General features: G+C 26.5%; 6 protein-coding genes across 6 annotated transcripts; 3 read left to right on the top strand and 3 right to left on the bottom strand.

The window, feature by feature from the left end:
* Nucleotides 1-445: 445 nt before the first annotated feature.
* Nucleotides 446-5808, bottom strand: PmUG01_14057900 (conserved Plasmodium protein, unknown function; the record flags this gene model as incomplete). Its single annotated transcript, XM_029008154.1, has 2 exons — nt 446-4868; nt 5264-5808. 2 exons carry the CDS (start codon nt 5806-5808, stop codon nt 446-448), a joined length of 4968 nt encoding a protein of 1655 aa, XP_028864472.1.
* A 2084-nt stretch (nt 5809-7892) lies between these two features.
* On the top strand, nt 7893-9101 carry VIT (vacuolar iron transporter, putative; the record flags this gene model as incomplete). The annotated part of the gene is made up of 2 exons (XM_029008156.1): nt 7893-8564; nt 8982-9101. The coding sequence occupies 2 exons, from the start codon at nt 7893-7895 to the stop codon at nt 9099-9101; spliced, it is 792 nt and encodes a 263-aa protein (XP_028864473.1).
* Nucleotides 9102-11031: 1930 nt separating this feature from the next.
* On the top strand, nt 11032-12108 carry PmUG01_14058100 (mitochondrial carrier protein, putative; the record flags this gene model as incomplete). The annotated part of the gene is made up of 1 exon (XM_029008157.1): nt 11032-12108. One exon carries the CDS (start codon nt 11032-11034, stop codon nt 12106-12108), a length of 1077 nt encoding a protein of 358 aa, XP_028864474.1.
* Nucleotides 12109-12628: 520 nt separating this feature from the next.
* PmUG01_14058200 (50S ribosomal protein L24, putative) lies at nt 12629-13321 on the bottom strand (the record flags this gene model as incomplete). The annotated part of the gene is made up of 1 exon (XM_029008158.1): nt 12629-13321. One exon carries the CDS (start codon nt 13319-13321, stop codon nt 12629-12631), a length of 693 nt encoding a protein of 230 aa, XP_028864475.1.
* A 1419-nt stretch (nt 13322-14740) lies between these two features.
* Nucleotides 14741-16090, top strand: GCH1 (GTP cyclohydrolase I, putative; the record flags this gene model as incomplete). The annotated part of the gene is made up of 1 exon (XM_029008159.1): nt 14741-16090. The coding sequence occupies one exon, from the start codon at nt 14741-14743 to the stop codon at nt 16088-16090; it is 1350 nt and encodes a 449-aa protein (XP_028864476.1).
* Nucleotides 16091-17131: 1041 nt separating this feature from the next.
* Nucleotides 17132-18623, bottom strand: PmUG01_14058400 (conserved Plasmodium protein, unknown function; the record flags this gene model as incomplete). Its single annotated transcript, XM_029008160.1, has 4 exons — nt 17132-17238; nt 17598-17780; nt 18109-18274; nt 18516-18623. The coding sequence occupies 4 exons, from the start codon at nt 18621-18623 to the stop codon at nt 17132-17134; spliced, it is 564 nt and encodes a 187-aa protein (XP_028864477.1).
* Between the last annotated feature and the right edge of the window lie 1080 nt (nt 18624-19703).

Genomic DNA, 19703 nt, shown 5'->3' on the forward strand with positions numbered 1-19703 from the left:
CATTTCTCCAGAATAGAAAAAAAAAGGAAATACATACACGTAAATATATAGGCACATACATATATACATACATATATACATACATATATACATACATATATATATACATATATACACACATATATCCATGCATATATCCTTACCTATATCCATATGTACATCAAATGCGGGAAATTTTTTTTTAAAAAGGGTAATATGTAACCTGCTACGAGCATTGAATAAATTAAATGTCATATAAAAAGGGAAAAAAATAAAAAATAAAATAAATACAGCAGGAAAAATAAGGCTGATATAACCAATGGACAAATTTAATTGATGATAATATAAAACGAAACAAGGAAATTAATAAGAAAGTGGAGAAGTAAGTACGTACATGAACATGACATAAAAAATTGAAACCGATGGTGTACATACGTGACATACCAAATTAATCTCCTTCAAATTTTCAGAGAACTTGCAGCTCATGGTTGCAAAATGGACACTGCTTGAAGAGGAAATATTTTTTAAAAAAGCAATTTTCGGTAGTGATAAAATAATAGCAAAAAGAACAAAAATATATGAAGTTTATACGAATTTGTAAATTGAATGTTAACGTAGAATTTTCTTCATCAAATATTTGTTTACTCATATTTGTTACAATACATATGGTCGGTAATGTAAGATAATTTCTGTATATACAACAAAATGTTATCATACATTTATTAAATATATGCTTATTTTTACATATATAATAATTATTATATAAATTCGATATGCATACCTTTCCACAAAGAAGGCAGCTTACTTTAAAATATAATTTCTCAAATATATAATGATCAATATGTAACATACTCATTTTACTTTGTACTACTTCATACATTAAAACAAGGTACTTTTCAAAAGTGATTGAATCAATTGTAATATTTTGTATATGTAATAATTCGCATGTTTGTTCTATATTTGTCTTATTCTTATCATCTTTTGCATAAATTTCCCAGAAAAATTCAAATATTCTCGTTACTTCATTTGTTTTGTTTGCCTCCTTATTCATTTCCTCCTCTTTTCCTTCATTCATATCATTATTTAATATATCCTCTGAACAAATAAAGATATAAAATAAGTAATAAAAATTAAGCAATATTAGTAAATAAAAGTAATCCATGTTATTTTTTCTTATATTATAATTTACGTTCACATACACATTGGTGTTATTTATTCGTAATGTATTTAACATAATGTAAAGTGTTTGACACAGATATATATTTACGTAAATATCTAGCGAAAAACTAGTATTCCCCTTGTCATTATCTGTTCTTGTCTCATTTAATATTACATTAATATACTTCTTTATTTTGTGCACATAGTACAAGCATTTCTGTAATGGCAAGCAGTTGGTCGGAACAATATTGTCCTCTTTCACTACTTCTCTATTATTGCTACTGCTGCTGATGTTGTTATTACTATTGATGTTGTTATTACTGTTAATGTTGCTATTACTATTGATGTTGTTACTGTTAATGTTGTTATTACTATTGATGCTATTATTGTTAATGTTGCTATTGCTATGGCCATTTCTAATGCTATTACTACAACTGCTACTACCGCTATGCACATATTCTACACCAAGTACGTGTCCTTCACCTGCTTGGCTGTCCTCTTTGCATACACACCCAACACATTCGCTGTTACACGTTGCGTCCTGCTTCTCACCCTGCTGAGATAGCCTTACGTCATATTTCCCCCCATCGGATGGGTAAATATACCTAAATTTCTTCCTATACTTTCTTGTATTTTTATTAATTAAAAAAAAAGTAATGTGAGAACTGAAATTGTCATTACTAAGGCCATATGTCTTTAGACAAAAATTATACATGTAGATAAAAAATGAACATGAAATAGTGTAATAATTTCTTATATTAATTAATTCATAATTTTTCAAAAAGGTATTTTTTGTGCATTTTTTTTTGGCTATAAAGGGAAACAATTCCTCTTTACACATTTCGTTGTATATTAAATGAAAAAAAGAAATACATGTATGAACATAATTATTTTGAAAATAATTTAAGACTTTGAGAAAGTAATAAAAATTCATTTTAATTTTTTTTTTATTTTTTTTTTTTTTATTTTCCTCTAATTCAAAATTTTGTACACACTTGAAAATATTTTCATACGTAACGTAATCTTTTATAATATTTAAAAAATTGAAATGACTATGTAGATCACTACAGCTCATTAAATTTTTGTCATTTATTTTATTCTCCTTTTCATTTATTCCAACGCCATTATTTTTTTTATTTATTAAAAATAAGTCATAAAAGCCAAACAAAATATATTTATATTCAAAAAAAAATGTTTTATCCTCTCTTTGAGTAAATAAATTTACATGTACATTTTTTAATATATCATGAAAATATGCTTCACCATATTGTGATATGATCACATTTTCCCTCTCTTGGTTTTTTGTATTATTTAAATCGTCTTCTCGGAAGGTGGAATATTTGCCTTGGTTATTTATCTTATTAAACAATGAACTAATTCGTTTTAAAAGCTTGCTGATCGCTTTAACATAATTAATAATTAAACACTGATTGTTTATGGACATACTTATATTTTCATACTTCTTTTCTTGAAAATATATGTAAATTATATTCTTAAAAGAACTCTGTTCAATGTTGTATAATATTAAATTATTGATTTTTTTTTTTCTTTTTTTTTTTTTTTGATTTTTTATTACTTCTTCATTAAAAGGAAAGAGTAAAGGTGTGAACAAAAGTTTTCTACAAATATCTCCGTTTTTCATTTTTTCATTCTCACTTAAAAAAAATTCAAACTTTTGATTTTTAAATGAGCATATATAATTATACTTTTTGACACAGAAATTTTGATAAAAGCATATGATTTCAAACAGTATGAAGCTTTTATTTCGGTTTTTATTTTCATTGTACTTTTCAAAATTGTATTTATTTATCACAATATTGCATATCACATTCTTAGCACTCTTGTAATTTGAGAAAAAGTCGTCTGAGTTGGAAATAATATCACTTGACATGGTATCCTTGGAGACGATTCCATCTGCTGCGTTTAAATTTAAGGTGCTAACATTTGCGGTGTTTACATTTTCGACATTTACATACGCACCCGCTCCATTTGTACTACCTCCATCTGAGGAAGAATAACTGACTAACTCCATATCTACCCCTCCTTTTTTCCTCCTCAAAGTTATTACTAAGAAATCACATTTACACGTAATTATAACAGACGTGTATTTATATACGTTCTCGTGGGTATATTTGTAACGGTCTTTTTTATTTTGATAAATGTCTGTACTTTGCATATCACTGAAAATATGATTGTTGTCCTTATTACAGTTATTCGGGTTATAATCTTCCTGTACTTGTTTTTGATTTCCACATGATACACAAATTAGAGAGTCATTTAAAACAGTTCTGCTCTTTTCATATGTATTATTTTCCTCCCTTAAATACCTTACTTTATTTTCTCGTTTTTTTATATTTCTTAAGGCACTTTTTGAGCTTTCATCAAAATTGTTATTTTTACCTGTCTCATTAAGGTCAATTTTATCATCACATTTATTAAATGAGAAAACGCTACGAGCTATTAAGGCATGCAAATATTTCGAATTAAAATTTATTACATTTATTTTTTTGTATGTACACGTCTTATTTAACTGAATGCGATAATATTTATTTACATTAATATTAAAAGTATTTTCAAAAAAGATACTACGTAGTTCTAAATTACAAATAAATACACACACAATTCCTTCGTTTGACAAGCAAAATATAGTAAAAGTATAAATTTTTTTTTTTTTTCCATTTTCACTTTTCTTTAATTTGGTAAAATAAATATTGCGTATGTAATCATTTATGGAAAGATTTTTAAAAAGGAAAACGCACAAGAGCTTACAACTCAAACCATAATATAAATTATTTATAAAAAAGGTATTGGTCTTGAATATATTTTTGTCTACATTATTTAAATTGAATTGTTTATTACACAACTCTAGTTCTTCAAAATAGGGGAAAAAAGCCTCATTGTTAGCACTACTGTACGCGTTATTGTTATCGGAATTTTTATTGGCATTGTTATCTGCATTGTTATCTGCATTGTTATCTGCATTGCTATCTGCATTGTTATCTGCATTGCTATCTGCATTGTTATCTGCATTGTTATCTGCATTGTTATCTGCATTGTTATCTACATTGTTATCTGCACTGTTATCTACATTGTTATCTACATTGTTAGCATCATTATTACCGCTACTATTATAATTATATATGACCATTAAAAATAAATTATTCTTCACATATTTTATACATAAATTAAACGTCAGGATATATTTTTTTTTGTCTTTTCTTATATATTCATATTCAACAATAGTACTTTTTGAAAAATAGTAATCATAATAATATGAGGAATAAAAATCAATATTTTTAAACATGCACTTTTTTACACTTAATTTTTGTTCTCTTAAGTATTTTGTTCCATTTGAATATTTAAAAAAAGGATATTCTTCAAAGCTCCTTTTTTCGTTCGTATTGTGCGTTGAGTTCATTTTTACCATAATGCCCATTTCATCCAATTTGTCCACTTCATCCACTTCCTCTATTTCGAATATGTCAACAAGGTTAGCACTATCCTTATAATACTGTACAAAACATTTGTTAAAATTTAAAATTTCAAAAAATAAATTAAATTTACGCCCCTTAATATATCCAAAAAGTACGTCATTTTTTCTGTTTGTTTGCACAAAGACATAATCGCTCGAATTTACATCCGGTACATGTTCGAAATAATTCTTTATTTCCTTGGCTATTTTTTCGTTAAGTGTTAAAAATAGCTTTTTCACGAAATTCACTTTTTTAAATCTGCAGGGAGGGGGGAAATAATAAAAAAAAAAAAAAAGGAAAAAAAAGGATAAATAGTAAAACAGCAAAACGGAGAAATAACAAAACAACGAAACAGAGAAATAGCAAAATAGCCAAACAGCACAATGGACAGGGTATGTGAACAAATTTGGGCATGAGCACTATTAGGAAACTGTCTTAAGGCTAGTACACACATGGGCTTAAATTACATTTGCATCATTTTAACTTGTTAACAGTTCATTCAACTTCAACCCTTTATATTTTAAGCAAACATCTGTACATATATATATGCGCATATAAATGGGCTCACACAAAAAGATTTCACAAGCGTACCCATACATACATAAATACATACATAAATATATATACCCACACACACATATGTACACTCTTACATTTCTATGTGCTCCACCCTCTCGATGGCCTCTAAAATAAATTCCTGCCTCGAATAATAATTTCCGCTTTTCTCTTCTTGTGATTCAACATTTACATTTGAATATTTCTTCAAGTAATTTAAATAGTCAGAAATGTTTATATTTATGTGCGAATAAACATTTAAATAAATATGAGGACAAAATAATGATTTCGAATCGAATAAGTGATAAAAATTACTACTCTGAAGTAACAGCTCTTTTTCATTTAATTGTAAATTTGTTTGATTAAAATCAAAGTAAGTGTTCCCCTTTTTTACTAAATATCTTTTATAACGCAGAATTGAAGAAAATATGATAAAATTTCTCTTCTCGTTCTTAATTAATTTATTATCTTCTTCCTCAACATCATTATTTTCCCTATCTCTTATATTGTTTTCATCATTTAATTTGTTATTATATTCAAAAGAGAGCTCATTAATGTTGTCATTTTCATTTAATTTATCGCGTTCTTCAATATTATCACAAATATTTCTTCCTTGTTCTTCCTCTATTCGGCTTATTTGCATTATCACTTTATTTATATACTTATAAATTTATTTATTCACTTATTCATTTATTTATTTTATTTTATTTTTTTATTTATGCCGCTGGCCTCTATCCGTTTGAAGAAAATATTTATCACCTACTACTTGAAGCGAACTGCTTATTCCTTAATGTTTAATTTCTTCCGTTTCCTATTTCAATTTATTCTTTCTGTGATACTACAACCATTTTACTACATCACATCAGCCGTGTGCTCCTTTTCAAAAATTGAAAAAAAAAGAAAAGAACTAATAAGCCAATAAACTAGTTATGAATTCTTATTAACGTCTGTTCAGATGGTTTAATTCGATTTAATTAAATACGATTTGAAATGCGCTCTATATTATATATTTAATAAAGTAAATAAAACACCAAAAAATCTTTTACCATATTACAAGTACAAACATGAACGAATTATATGTATGTGTTTAATGCGTACGTTAAGTCTGCTTCATTACCTACGTAGAAATACAGAACTATTTACAACTATTTAAAATACGATTCCAATTAATAATAAATGAAAATGCTTACAATAAAAAAGGAATAAATATTTTTATTGTAACCATATCCATGAAATTTATCTTATATTTTGTACTACAAAGAAAATGGGTATTAAAGAATAGCTCATGAAGTGAATATGTTGTAATTTTATTAAAAAAAATTTAATGACAAAAAATTAGGGTAAGGCGAAGGAGGTTCCCTTCTAGGCTTGTGGACTGTATAATACGTGGACACATATATACAACAATAACACATACTTAACGAGAATTATATAAAAAAAAAAAAAAAAAAAAAGAAGAAAGGAAAGAATGGACTGAAAGAAAGAAAATCACGAGGAAAATATAATAAAAAGAAAGCATACACAACTCTCAGTCGGTGAGTTTAAATTAGGTTTAAATTAGGCCTAAATTAAATGGTAGAATTAACACGAAAAAGGTAAAATAATAAAAGAACAAAACAAAAAAAAAAAAAAAAAAGAAAAAGAAAAAGAACGAAGAAAAAAGAAAAATGTAAAAAGAAAAAAGAAAAAAGAAAAAAGTAAAAAGAAAAAAGTTAAAAAAAATTGATTTTCATTGCATAATTCCTATTAAAAAATTTTATTAAAAAAAAAAAAAAAAAAAGCTACAAAAAGGGCTTGATACAAATTCTCCTTAAAAAGTTCTTATTTTCTTTTTTTATGAGTAAAAGAAAAAAAAATATAGCTTAAAAATAAATATTTCTTTTCGTGTTATATCTAGAACAACTACCTTTTAAGCAAAAGTACCGCACACAATAAAGAATACGTGTGTTGGGGAGGGGGGGGTAAAACTCAATAACACTTTTTGAACGAGGTGACAAATTACATGGTTTTATGTTTACAGGAAAAAGCTTCGTAAATATTATGAACTCGAATAGTGTATATATAATATATATATATATATATTATATATATATTATATATATATGTGTATGTATGAGCACATTTTAAATATCGATATCCATTTGTCAATTGATTCTTTTATAATTTCTGGAACTTAATATTGGGCTTTAAATATAAGTGTGAACTTTTAGCGGTAAGTTTTTAGCTTTTACTTTTCCTCTTTCCCCATTTTCATAAATAAAAGAATGCATAAAAATAAGGTACATTAAAATGTAAAAAGGGCTTTACACAAAAAAAAAAAAAAAAAAAATTATATATATACATATATGTATAGGATGCGACAGGAAATGCAGTTAACGAGGCAATTTCTTTTTTCCTTTTTTTTTTTTTTCTTTTGCCCCATCAAGTTTACGTTTATTCCTCTTTTATTTCGAAGTTTTATATTTTTCTTTTATTTTTCAAAAAGATTAAAACATTAACACGTAATAGGGTATACATTTATGTAATTTTATAAATGTATTTTCTTTTGTTTAAGCATATACATATTTGCGTGTGTAAATGTTGTGAGTAGTACATATATTTTTAGTACATATACATACATATACATACATAAATATATGTACCCATATGTACATATAAAACATATATATATGTAAATGCAAATATATTTGTACACCCCAGTCACCTGTACTTTTATAAGCATTAAACATGGCGAACAAGAAAGCGGAGGCAGCTCGAAAGGCATTTTACGATGACGATGTAGAAAAGTCAAAAGAAGCACATGATTTTTATCATACTTTAGATAAACATGGAGAAAACCATAGTCTTGATAAAGACAATTTGAAAACAATAATTTTTGGAAGTCTAGATGGAATAATTACAATATTTGCTATAGTGTCAGGTTGTGTAGGAGCCAAAATAACACCTGCACAGGTCATAATTATTGGTATTGGTAATTTATTTGCAAATGCAATTTCTATGGGCTTCAGTGAATATACAAGCTCAACAGCACAAAGAGATTTTATGTTAGCTGAAAAAAAAAGAGAAGAATGGGAAATAGAAAATTGCCCATCAGAAGAAAAACAAGAAATGATTGATATTTATATTAATAAATATAAATTCGAAAGTGAGGATGCAAGAAATTTAGTTGAAATAACTTTTCGGAATAAAAATTTTTTTCTTGGACATATGATGTCAGAAGAACTAGGACTTATTGTTACAAATGAAGATAAAAATGAGTCTCTAATTAAGGGAATTATCATGTTTTTAAGTTTTTGTGTCTTTGGTTTAATTCCCTTATCAGCTTATATAGCATATACAGTATTTTTTGAATATACAGATTATAACACTTCCTTTATCGTGGTTTTTGTTTCAACATTAGTAACTTTATTTATTTTAGGCTTATTTAAGGTACTTCCAAACTTTTACGTGCTTATGTTTGTGTGCGGAACTGCTACAACTTGAGGACATACGTGCACACGCTGATATATATACATATTCCTGCATATATATACGTGAACATATTTGTACTTACGTATAGATACATGTACATACATACATCTACGTTTACATACTTGTACCTATTTATACCAACATATACGTACATGTACACATACATGCCTGTGTTCACGTACATGTATATATTTGCATACGCCCCTACACGAGTACATAATTTTTACCACATTTGTACATAATTTTTATCACATTTGTACATAATTTTTCCACATTTGTACATAATTTTTCCACATTTGTACATAATTTTTACCACATTTGTACATAATTTTTCCACATTTGCAGTCGCAGTTTACGAATCAGAAGCCTATTAGCTGTGCCCTTTGCATGGTCTTCAATGGTTCAGTTGCGGGAATGGTACCGTTTTTATTAGGAATAGTTCTTAAAAATAACATAGCAGACTAATAAGAAGCTGTTACACATATATGCGTAGCGAAGTCATAAAATTGCATAAGTTTTCCTTTTTTCAATTTTGTACTATGTATTATTATTATTTTAAAAATATCCTGACCTTTTTAATGATTTTATTTTAAATTTCTTTAATATATATACACTTTTTAATATCCTTTTCTTTTTCTTTTTCGTCTCATTCATTTTGCTCGTATGATGGTTATTACAAAAAAAAAAAAAAAAGAAGTCTGCAATATATATATGTATATACACGTATACGTATGTATGTGCATAAGTATATATGTGTGTATGTATGTATGTGTGTGCGTATCTTAATATTTCTTGTTTTTTCCTTTTAAAGGAGGAAATAAGAAAGATACTCTATAACTTTTAATTACTGTAATTTTTCAAGTGAAATATTTATAACAAAATAACGCCTTTTTATCTATAATCTATAAAAAAATTTTCTGTTCAAAATAAAGTTTTACTAAGTAAAATTATAAGAAAAAAGTATATATTAAAATTCCCATTTTTGCAGCTTTAACAGGAAAAAAAAAAAAATTTTTTTTTTTTTTTTTTTTTTTTGCTTTATTGCAAGTAAAAAAATATTCACATTTTTATTATTATTGGATTATATGCTTACTTCTGAGATCCATAAGTGTCCCTAATATTCGCAATTCTATGAGATTCTCAAAAGAGTTTGGTAGACCATTTTCTTAGCATGACTACATTTCTACCTTTATATAAGTACATATATATTTATACGTATATACATGTATATATATACATTTATTTATGCATCTTTATACCTGCTATTACTTATACATTGGGCGCATTTTCAAGGAGCCATTTTCAAAAAGGTGCTACTATTTTGCAAATGCTTCCAATAACGCTTAGAGAAAACATAAAAACTGCTTAAGCGAATGGCTTTTCATTTAATTCTAAAAGACACTGTAACTATGTTCGCATTATATTCCTTTTTTTTGTAAGAAAAAAGGGAAAAAAACGTTCTTTTTCTGCTTATAAATGCATCATGAAATTTTGATAATTTTATTAGAACTTTCGAAAATTAGGCAAGATACATTTATTTTATAAAAAAAGATATTAAAATTTTGAAAATGTAACTGTTTAATATTTATTTGTGAACATGAAAAAAGAAAAAAATATTATAATAAAAAGTAGAATAAAATAAAAAAAATAAATAAATAACGGTCAAAAGGGCTAAAATAAATCATACGTTATTAAATTTTTAAGCATAAGCACACCTCTGAGAAATATTTGCAAATAATTAAATGCCTATTCTTGTGATTTTGAATTGTCAAAAAAAATAAAATAAGAGTATTCATATAGAAGTAGAAGAACATGATTAATATTCGTATGAAGAAGTAAAAGAAGCAAGGGATGAGCAAAACAACAAAGCGGCGAAGCAAATGTTCTACCCATTCTTTAAGCTAAATATTGTCGATTTTACGTCTTGTTGATGATGAACTCCACCTATAAGTACTTTTGTTAACAATTGTAATGACATATAATATTAGGCATCATTTAACAATACTTCTAACTGTCTCTTCTTTTACTTCAAATTTCAGTTGTCCTATTTAGCTACCTGCGCTTTGTGCTTCATTTTATGAGTACATTACTTTTTTTATATTTTCTATACATATTGAATTAACTATATGAACCATATTAACCACCTAAACCGCATTAGCAGCATTACGCACAATAACCACATCATCTACGTTAATTATACATATATATATATATATATATATATATATATATTTTTTTTAATGATCATAAGGCCAGTGAGCTTGTTGCCTAAGTCATAATCACGTACTAATATATTCTTTAAACATTCATACATCCGTTAATCCTTTAAATGGTAACAAAGGGAAGGTGAAAAAAAAATAAAAAATAAAAAATAAAAAAAGCGCACTTATAAGAAATGAGTAAAGATTTAATAAATGGATCTATTCTTCACTGCTTAGAAACGGCAACATTAGGTATGCCACTAGAAGTATGGAAAACAAGAATGTGTATTTATAGAAATGAAAATACCGTTAAATCGTTTATAAATATTTATAATAAAGGGTTAGGACAATTTTATGCGGGTTTTTATGCAAAACTAGTAGAGAGTGGTAGTAAGGGAGCTGTTTTGTTATTATCAAAGGAAAAGATAATAAAATTTTGCAATGATTTAAATATTAATAAAACAACAAGTGGATTTATTGGTGGAGCTTGTGGTGGTATCTGTCAATCACTAGTTATGTCTCCTTGTACCTTTTTTATAACAGCCAGTATTGATAAAAAAATAAACTATAAGGAAAAACTTTTATATATTTTTAAAAATACTGGCATTACTACTTTATATAAAGGTAATACTGCTATGTGCTTAAGACAAGGCACAAACTGGGCCAGTAGACAAGGCATAACAGAATTTATTAGAAATGTGTTCATTCAGTGTAAGGATAAAACAGCGAAAAGAAATAATAGTAATAATGAAAATAATAATGATGCTAATAATATAAGTAATAGTGTAAACATTAGTTATAACAACAGCAATAATAATAGCAATAAAAATGACAATAATAAGTATAATAATAATTATAATAATGGTGAACATAATAATTATGATAAAAATAAATGTAATAATAAAAATGCTATAATAAATAAAAGTGGGCATATTAACAAAGTACAAACTGAAATGGATGCAAGTAAAGTCCATTTAATGAATAAAAATAAAAACAGCTATTCTGATTTGAACACATCAGAAGAAATAATTTGTGGTGTTCTTGGTGGAGCGCTATCGGTTTGGAATAATCCATTTGATGTAGTCAGAGTGTACATGCAGAATAATGCAAATAATAATATAAAGTTAACATTTTCTCAATCGTTGATTAACATATATAAAGAAGGGGGTGTTTTGTATCTATATAAAGGAGTCATACCTCGTTGCTTCTTATGCATTTGGCAAACCTTATTTATGGTCACTGGAGTTAAAATTTTAAATAAATATTTTTAATTATATTTTTTTCTACTATATCTTAAATAAATTAAAGGAGGAATTAAGTTAAATGCACTCGTGAACATTTTTGCTTTTGCGCTAATATATATGTAGATGTTTATCATAACTCCTTGTTACTTCAAATATTGAGAAATTTTCATGTATACCTTTTTTTTTTTTTTTTTTTTTTAAAACATAAGTCTATAATATTTCACTCTTGTTGATTTTGATATTTGCGTTATTATTATTATTTTCGCAAGGGCATAAAAATTTGCGTATCTTTACAAAGAAAAGGATTACACTTTAAAATTGATGTAAAGGTATCTATAAACAGCTTATAAAACTTTTCACGTTCAAAAATGCTTGTGTGAAATAAAGAAAAAAATACACAAAAAAAAGATTACTTGCCCTTTTATATGCAATATATAAATGGACATATTTTTTCTTTAAATTAAAAGGGGTATATATATATGTATATACTTCCCCCTTTTTAAATTATGCAGCTACTTAATTCCAACTTCACATCAATACGAAAATGCTACGAAACTTCAACCCTACCGCTTTTATCACCTTCGTGATCTGTTTTAAAAAAATTCTTCATTTCGTAAAACCTTTTTCTTTTTATTTCATATGTAATTTTTTTTAAAAGATTGAAATTTTTGCGATCCTTTTCGGCATAAATGTCTTTTATGGGTGGACCAATTTTTTTTTTTTGCATGAACAATTCATAATTGTTTTGTTCTTTCAACATATTTTTATTAACCGGTTCAGGCATTGCACAGCCGGAAATTTTAGATATTCTTACACACTCTCCATTCATCATATACCTTCTTTTAACTACTGTAGGCTTTTTATTTATTGGATCGAGTATAGAAACATTTGTTATATGAATAGGCATTTCTTGTGTTATAATTGATCCTTTTTTGTCTATAACATTCCAAGCTGATTTTTTCATATTACATCCATCAACAATTACTGTATTTTTTTTTGGGTTAATATTTAATATTATGCCTTCTTTATCTTTGTCTGGTCCATATAAGACTTTAACTAAATCACCTACTTCGATATTTAAATATTTTGATAAATCTAATCTTTTCGGTTGATTTTGTTCTCGTAAGGGAAAAGGAATACTTAATTCCTTGCTCATTTCCAAAAAATCAAGTTTATAATATTTTCTTTTTCTTTTATCAAGTTTTTTGGCTTGAACGAAATATTTTACGTACCTCGACATTTTTATTTTTTTGCTCTTTTTTAAATATTAAGGTTGTTATTATACGTACAAGAGCATATATATATATCTATATATATATATATATATCACGTACGGATGTTTCCTTTGTTAGCTTAATGTCATTTGTTCCATTCGTTTGCTTCATTTCATTAATTTATATCATTCACTTTTTTCATTTCAATTACTTCATATTATTTCATTTTATATGTTTCACATCATTTCATTCATTTTATATGTTTCACATCATTTCATTCATTTTATTTGTTTCACATCATTTTATTTGTTTCATATCATTTCATTTTATATGTTTCACATCATTTCATTCATTTTATTTGTTTAATTCCATTCCATTTCATTTTTTTTTCTTTTTTATTACATAATTTGTGCACTTTTAAATTATGCTTACGACTGCATATATGAGTATCCCATATTCATTATTATTTTCGTTTTAAAATTTGCGCATAAAAAAATTGTAACGTACATTTCTTAAGCTCCATTGTTCGCCAGCTATTTTTTACACGTACATGAATGCATGTACGTATGTGTAAACATATACATACATAAATATATATATATATATATATATATATATATATATATATAAAGAATTACCAACGTAAATTTGTTTACTTTATGTGTTTATATATAATTATATATATATATATATATATATATATATATATGCCAACGGCTGAACATTTATTTGTACGTACATAATTTATTCTATTATATTAGAAAACATAGTACGCGTGTGACTATGTTATCTATTTTATACTGTACATATTTTAGCCCCAAAAGTGGCAGTACTATTTTACACATAAGGTAGGGAGAGTAAGAAAAAAATATATTGAAAATAAGGAGGGCTAGAAAAGGTAACGTTGGACGTATAGAGAAGCATAAGTCCGTAACTTATATAAATATATATACACACATATTTATGCGTATGGCCTACATATAAGAAGGGCATGTAGCCCCTTTTGAATACTAAAAGTGGAACAAAGTAGCTATTTGAAAATTGCAATATATCCATTAACTATTTTATTTAAATTAAAATTTTAAAAAATAAACATTAGAGAATTTTTTTTTTTTTTTTTTTTTTAATAATTTCTAAACGTAAGAACATAGAATAATATATATTACTAAATACGAATTCATAAGCATTTGTATAAGTATAGATGATTAAATATATAAATTGTATACATACATATATATATATATATATATATAGGTATAGTTACATGTGCCATATATATATGGATAGATGTTTCTATTCCTATTTTTCTTTTTTTATTAGGTATATAATTATAGATTTATACGTATCGATATATTCGCATACATTTATACGCATATATGTATACATATATATATGTATATGTATGTACGATTCTCCCGTTTGAGAAAAACGAAAACGCCTGAAATATGGTGAGGCCCATTGTATTTAATGGCAGTGTAAAAATTGACGAAAGTGTCGACAAGTATGACATAAAAAGAGTTGGCGACAGTGACTCCTTATCAAATATAAAAGAAAAAGATATTATTAGAAATGCTGAGGAGAGTGAAAGAAACATTTCAAATTTAAGCATAGAAACAATGAACAACGGTTTGATGAAAAGTGAAAAGAAGGTGGTACATCATCACCCACCTGTAGGAAGTAGAAGCAACAACAGTAATAATTATAATGATAATATTTATAATTGTAATTATAATAATAATGCTACCGATGAGAGTCGAGGCAAAAAGTACCGCTTAAGGCAGACAACTATTGATGTTACTCTCAACACAGGTAGTAACATCCTCTCCATTAGTAGCTCTGGGAATGTGAAAAGTGAGCATAGAAAAGATAACAATGAAGGGAATTCTTTATTTTACTCTAATAAATGTAAAAAGGTGCACTACAGTGAAAATAGTAGTAACGACGTTAAGAAACAAAGAAAAAGTCGCTTGAACGAGGGATGCGAAGGGGAGAAGATGGAAGTACACGAAAAGGTAAATGAAGAAGATGAAGACGAACATGAAGACGAAGATGAAGACGAACATGAAGACGAACACGAAGAAGAAAAAGATAAAGATGAACATAAAGAAGAAGGAGGTATGCAAAATAACAAATGTAACGAATATTTTGATCGAGATAACAATGTGAGGGCAGGTAGCAACCCCGAAATAGTAAAAAAGCAAATTTCTGATATAAGTAATAATATTTACAATATATTACTTGCATCAAATATACCCAAAAACGATATTTTAAAAAGAACATACAGAAGATTTGCCAAAACATTTTTATTCTTAACTGAAGGTTACATAGCCGATATAGAAAAATTAATTGAAAAATCTATATATAAAAGAAAATATAAAAATAAATCCGTAATAAAAATAACAAGTATTCGTGTATACTCGTTATGTAAACATCATTTACTACCATTTGAAGGAAACTGTGATATTGAATATGTACCAAATAAATATATTTTAGGATTATCCAAGTTTTCTAGAATAGTTGATGTTTTTTCTAGAAGACTACAGTTACAAGAAGATCTGACCAATGATATTTGCAGTGCTTTAAAGAAATATTTAAAACCTTTAAGTATTCATGTTACTATCGTAGCTAAACATATGTGTGTTAGTATGCGTGGAGTGAAGGAACATGATGCAAGGACCGTCACTCAAGCATATTATCAAAGTAAAAATAGCACTAATGTTAAAAATGTAAATATAAACAATTCTGCTAAAAAGGAGAGTAATGCTACCTGCGACGACATTACCAAGGAAAATTAAAAAGAATATGTATTAACATATAATTAACTTTTACCTCGTGCACATGCCCCTCATTATATATATATATATATATATATATACGTACGTATATATGTGTATGGAGAATTACCGGCAATCATAATTATAGCTAAAAAATTTTCCTCTTTGTTTAACGCGCGGATTTACAAATACGCACAATATTTTTCATTATAAATTATTCCTTCATAAAAGTAAAGCCGCTTATCCTTTTCCTTGTCCCTTTTTTTTTTTTTTTTTGTTTTTATTTCTAATATATTTTTTTGTTAAAAATTAAATTTATTTGTCTCAGTAGAAAAAGGTAAAAAGAAAAACATATATGCATTCACATATACATATATATATATTTAAAACAACACGTCGTTTATTAAAAAAAAAAAGGAATTAAAAATGTGGAGTTAAAAAGTACATAAAATGTAATAACATAACATACATACATTTATATATAGGTTTATACACATATATATACATATATATATGTATACCAAACTTCAAATTACATAAAAAAAAAAATGCACATACATATACGTACACACATAGGTTGACATGTATGTACAAACAAAATTTTTATAGCGTGCTTTAAAAGTTATGGCTGAATTTTTAAAAAATTGTGTAAAATTAAAGTACAAATAGAAGAAGTCGTCTTTTAAGGACTGTGCATAGAGTTCCTTGAAATCGTAGACATGTGCGTACTAAATGTTAACGACGTTCACATTGTTCGTAAATAGGCATTTATATTGCTTCATTTTGTTTTACTTTGTTTTATTTCGTTTTGTTTTGCTTATTTCACTTAATTTTTTGGCGCGTATTCAATGACAAAATTTGAGTTATTCCCTTGGTTTACTGAATTAAGTGCGTAAGTTTATTAAAGTACCATATTATGTTGTTTGGTTTTATATCAATTAACTTATATACCCAAGATCCTTTTATTGTTACTACTTCGATAATTAATGTTTCCCTTTTATCACTCTCCCCCCTTTTTTTTTTTTTCTTCCCCTTATGTCTCGTCCATCTATTTTCCCTTTGCTAATCATCTAAAGAAATGTGTGTCAAGTTGATGCAGTTTATATTCCCACATGCCATTGTAAAAGCTTTTTTTGGTTTTTTCTGTAACTCCTGAAAACTAGCTTCATCTGTAACGATTTGAAGATAAATATAATGAAATGTAATGTGCAGTATAATATTCTCATATATGGTGAAGAGTATCCATACGCGCTCATGCATATATATATACACATGTACATATATACACATGTACATATATACACACATACATATATACACATATACATATATACACATATACATATATACACATATACATATATACATATATACATATATACATATATACACATATACATATATATATGCATATATATATGCATATATACATATGTGTACATTTTTTACGGAAAAATATGATACACTAAACTTGGTAGTGCTTGTATACACACAATATGCGCATAAATATATAAAAAAAGAGATAAACCTGCATAAAGAAATATAAGGACCCTGTTAACATAAGTAATCGTTTCGACATTGTCATTCCCCTTTTTAACTGATATGATTGGAAAGTTATCATTTTTATTTTTATCTCCATACCAAAAAACGCATGCGTAATCATCTCCTAAAATTGGGTCGTCATTTTTTGTAATACCACTGGCAATTTTACCTATAAAAAAAAAAAAAAAAAAAAAAAATGCACTTTGATTTTGTTACTATTGTGTGTGCTATTGCTCGTTCGTACGGAAAGCCCACACAAGAACACCTACACGTATACATACGTATATGCATTCACGCAAACATATGGGTGCATGTGATGGAATGCCTGTGTATAAATGTACTTGTTTTCTCTCTTTGAACAATTATTTTTAAGTTAATTTTTGATTTTATTCTACATGCAATTATCATAAATATGAAGCTCTTATCAAATATAAGTCCATTATCAATATAAACTTCTCATGAATATTAAACTTTTGTCATTTTGTCTTTTTTAGTACATAGAATGTTTTGAAGTTGCTGTGAGTCTTTCCAGTATTCTTTGGCCCTTGGATGAACATAATTTTCCCAAGCTCTGCATAAAAGTAGAATTTCATTTGTCGATCTTTTTTCTATTTCTTCTCCTACTTTTGATACTACTTGGGATACATTATTACTGCTGCTATTCTATATAGAAATTTTAAAACAGGAGATACGTACATAAATATATGCGTATGTATTTATATATATGTATATGTAGATGTATATGTATATGCATTCTTTTTAAACATATGAGCATACTTGCGCACACCTGCACATACCTGTGCACATTTATAAGTACAAATTTATGTGTATAGATTGCGTTGTTTTATTTTATTCTATTTCGTTTTGCAATTTTTTTTTTTTTTAATGTTACATCATATGTTACGTTCGAGCTCTTTTTTTCATCTTTTTCGGGTGGTTTTTCACCATATATAAAACCTAAAATGAAATCGAAAGGGGATATTGAGCAATACTGACAGTTGAATATATCCATTTTATTTTATAACAAAGGGGGGAAGTATTTAAAAATTTACAAATTTAAAAAAAATAAAAAAAAAAAAGAAGGAAAATATTCACGTTCAAAATGAGTGTACACTTTGTATACATACAGGTATATGCGTATATATACATGTATATACATATATATATATGTATATGCAAACACATGCATATATATATATGCATATATGTACATGTAGCCATGTATGCAGCCGATTTGTCTATGCTTGCGTACATGCTTTTTTTAAAAGGTAAATTTTAAAAGAATTAAAATTATTTTTTTATATAATAAATTAGAAAAAAAAAAAAAAAAAAAAAAAAAAGGTAAACGTTTTTTGCTTTTTTTTTTTTTTTTAAATAAATATATAAATATAAATATATATAAATATATATATATACATATATATCTTTCTTTTTTTTTTTATATTTTTAGTGGTATTTTATTGCATACTTAACGATGTTTAACGGTTTATTGCTTAGACCTCTACTGAATATTAAATTATGCATTTCTATTTTGTTAAGAATGCGAAAATTAGCACCGTTTCTTTTCATCCTTTAGAAAAAAACTGCTTAATTTTGATTGTCTTATAAGTCAGTTTTTGGCGCATACGTACAATTACGTACGCATATATGTATACATACACCTATTGATTTACCATAATACGCATTTACGAATAATATGTATATACAAACATGTATGCACATACATGTACACATGTGTACAATGCAATATTTTTATGAACACCCCCCCCATATTTGGAGTAAACGTTATAAGAGGAAAAACAAAAATTAGCGTTAAGGATGACCATAATAAAGAATAAAATTGAACAGTTCAGGGTATATGTATCAAACTGTATATCTCTTTAATGCTTAAGGGGAAATTTGTTTAGTTTCCCCAGACATACACAAATATATATATACATAAACATGTACATATGTAAACATGTACATATATATACATTCACATTCTTACGTATCATACGAATTTTAAAATTTTGCTTTACAATTCGACAAGGAACATATTGCACATTAACAGACAAGTGTACAGAAATAAAAACAATTCAACTTATGATTT

This window comes from Plasmodium malariae (assembly GCF_900090045.1).
Source record: "Plasmodium malariae genome assembly, chromosome: 14".
Taxonomy (NCBI): Eukaryota; Apicomplexa; class Aconoidasida; order Haemosporida; family Plasmodiidae; genus Plasmodium; species Plasmodium malariae.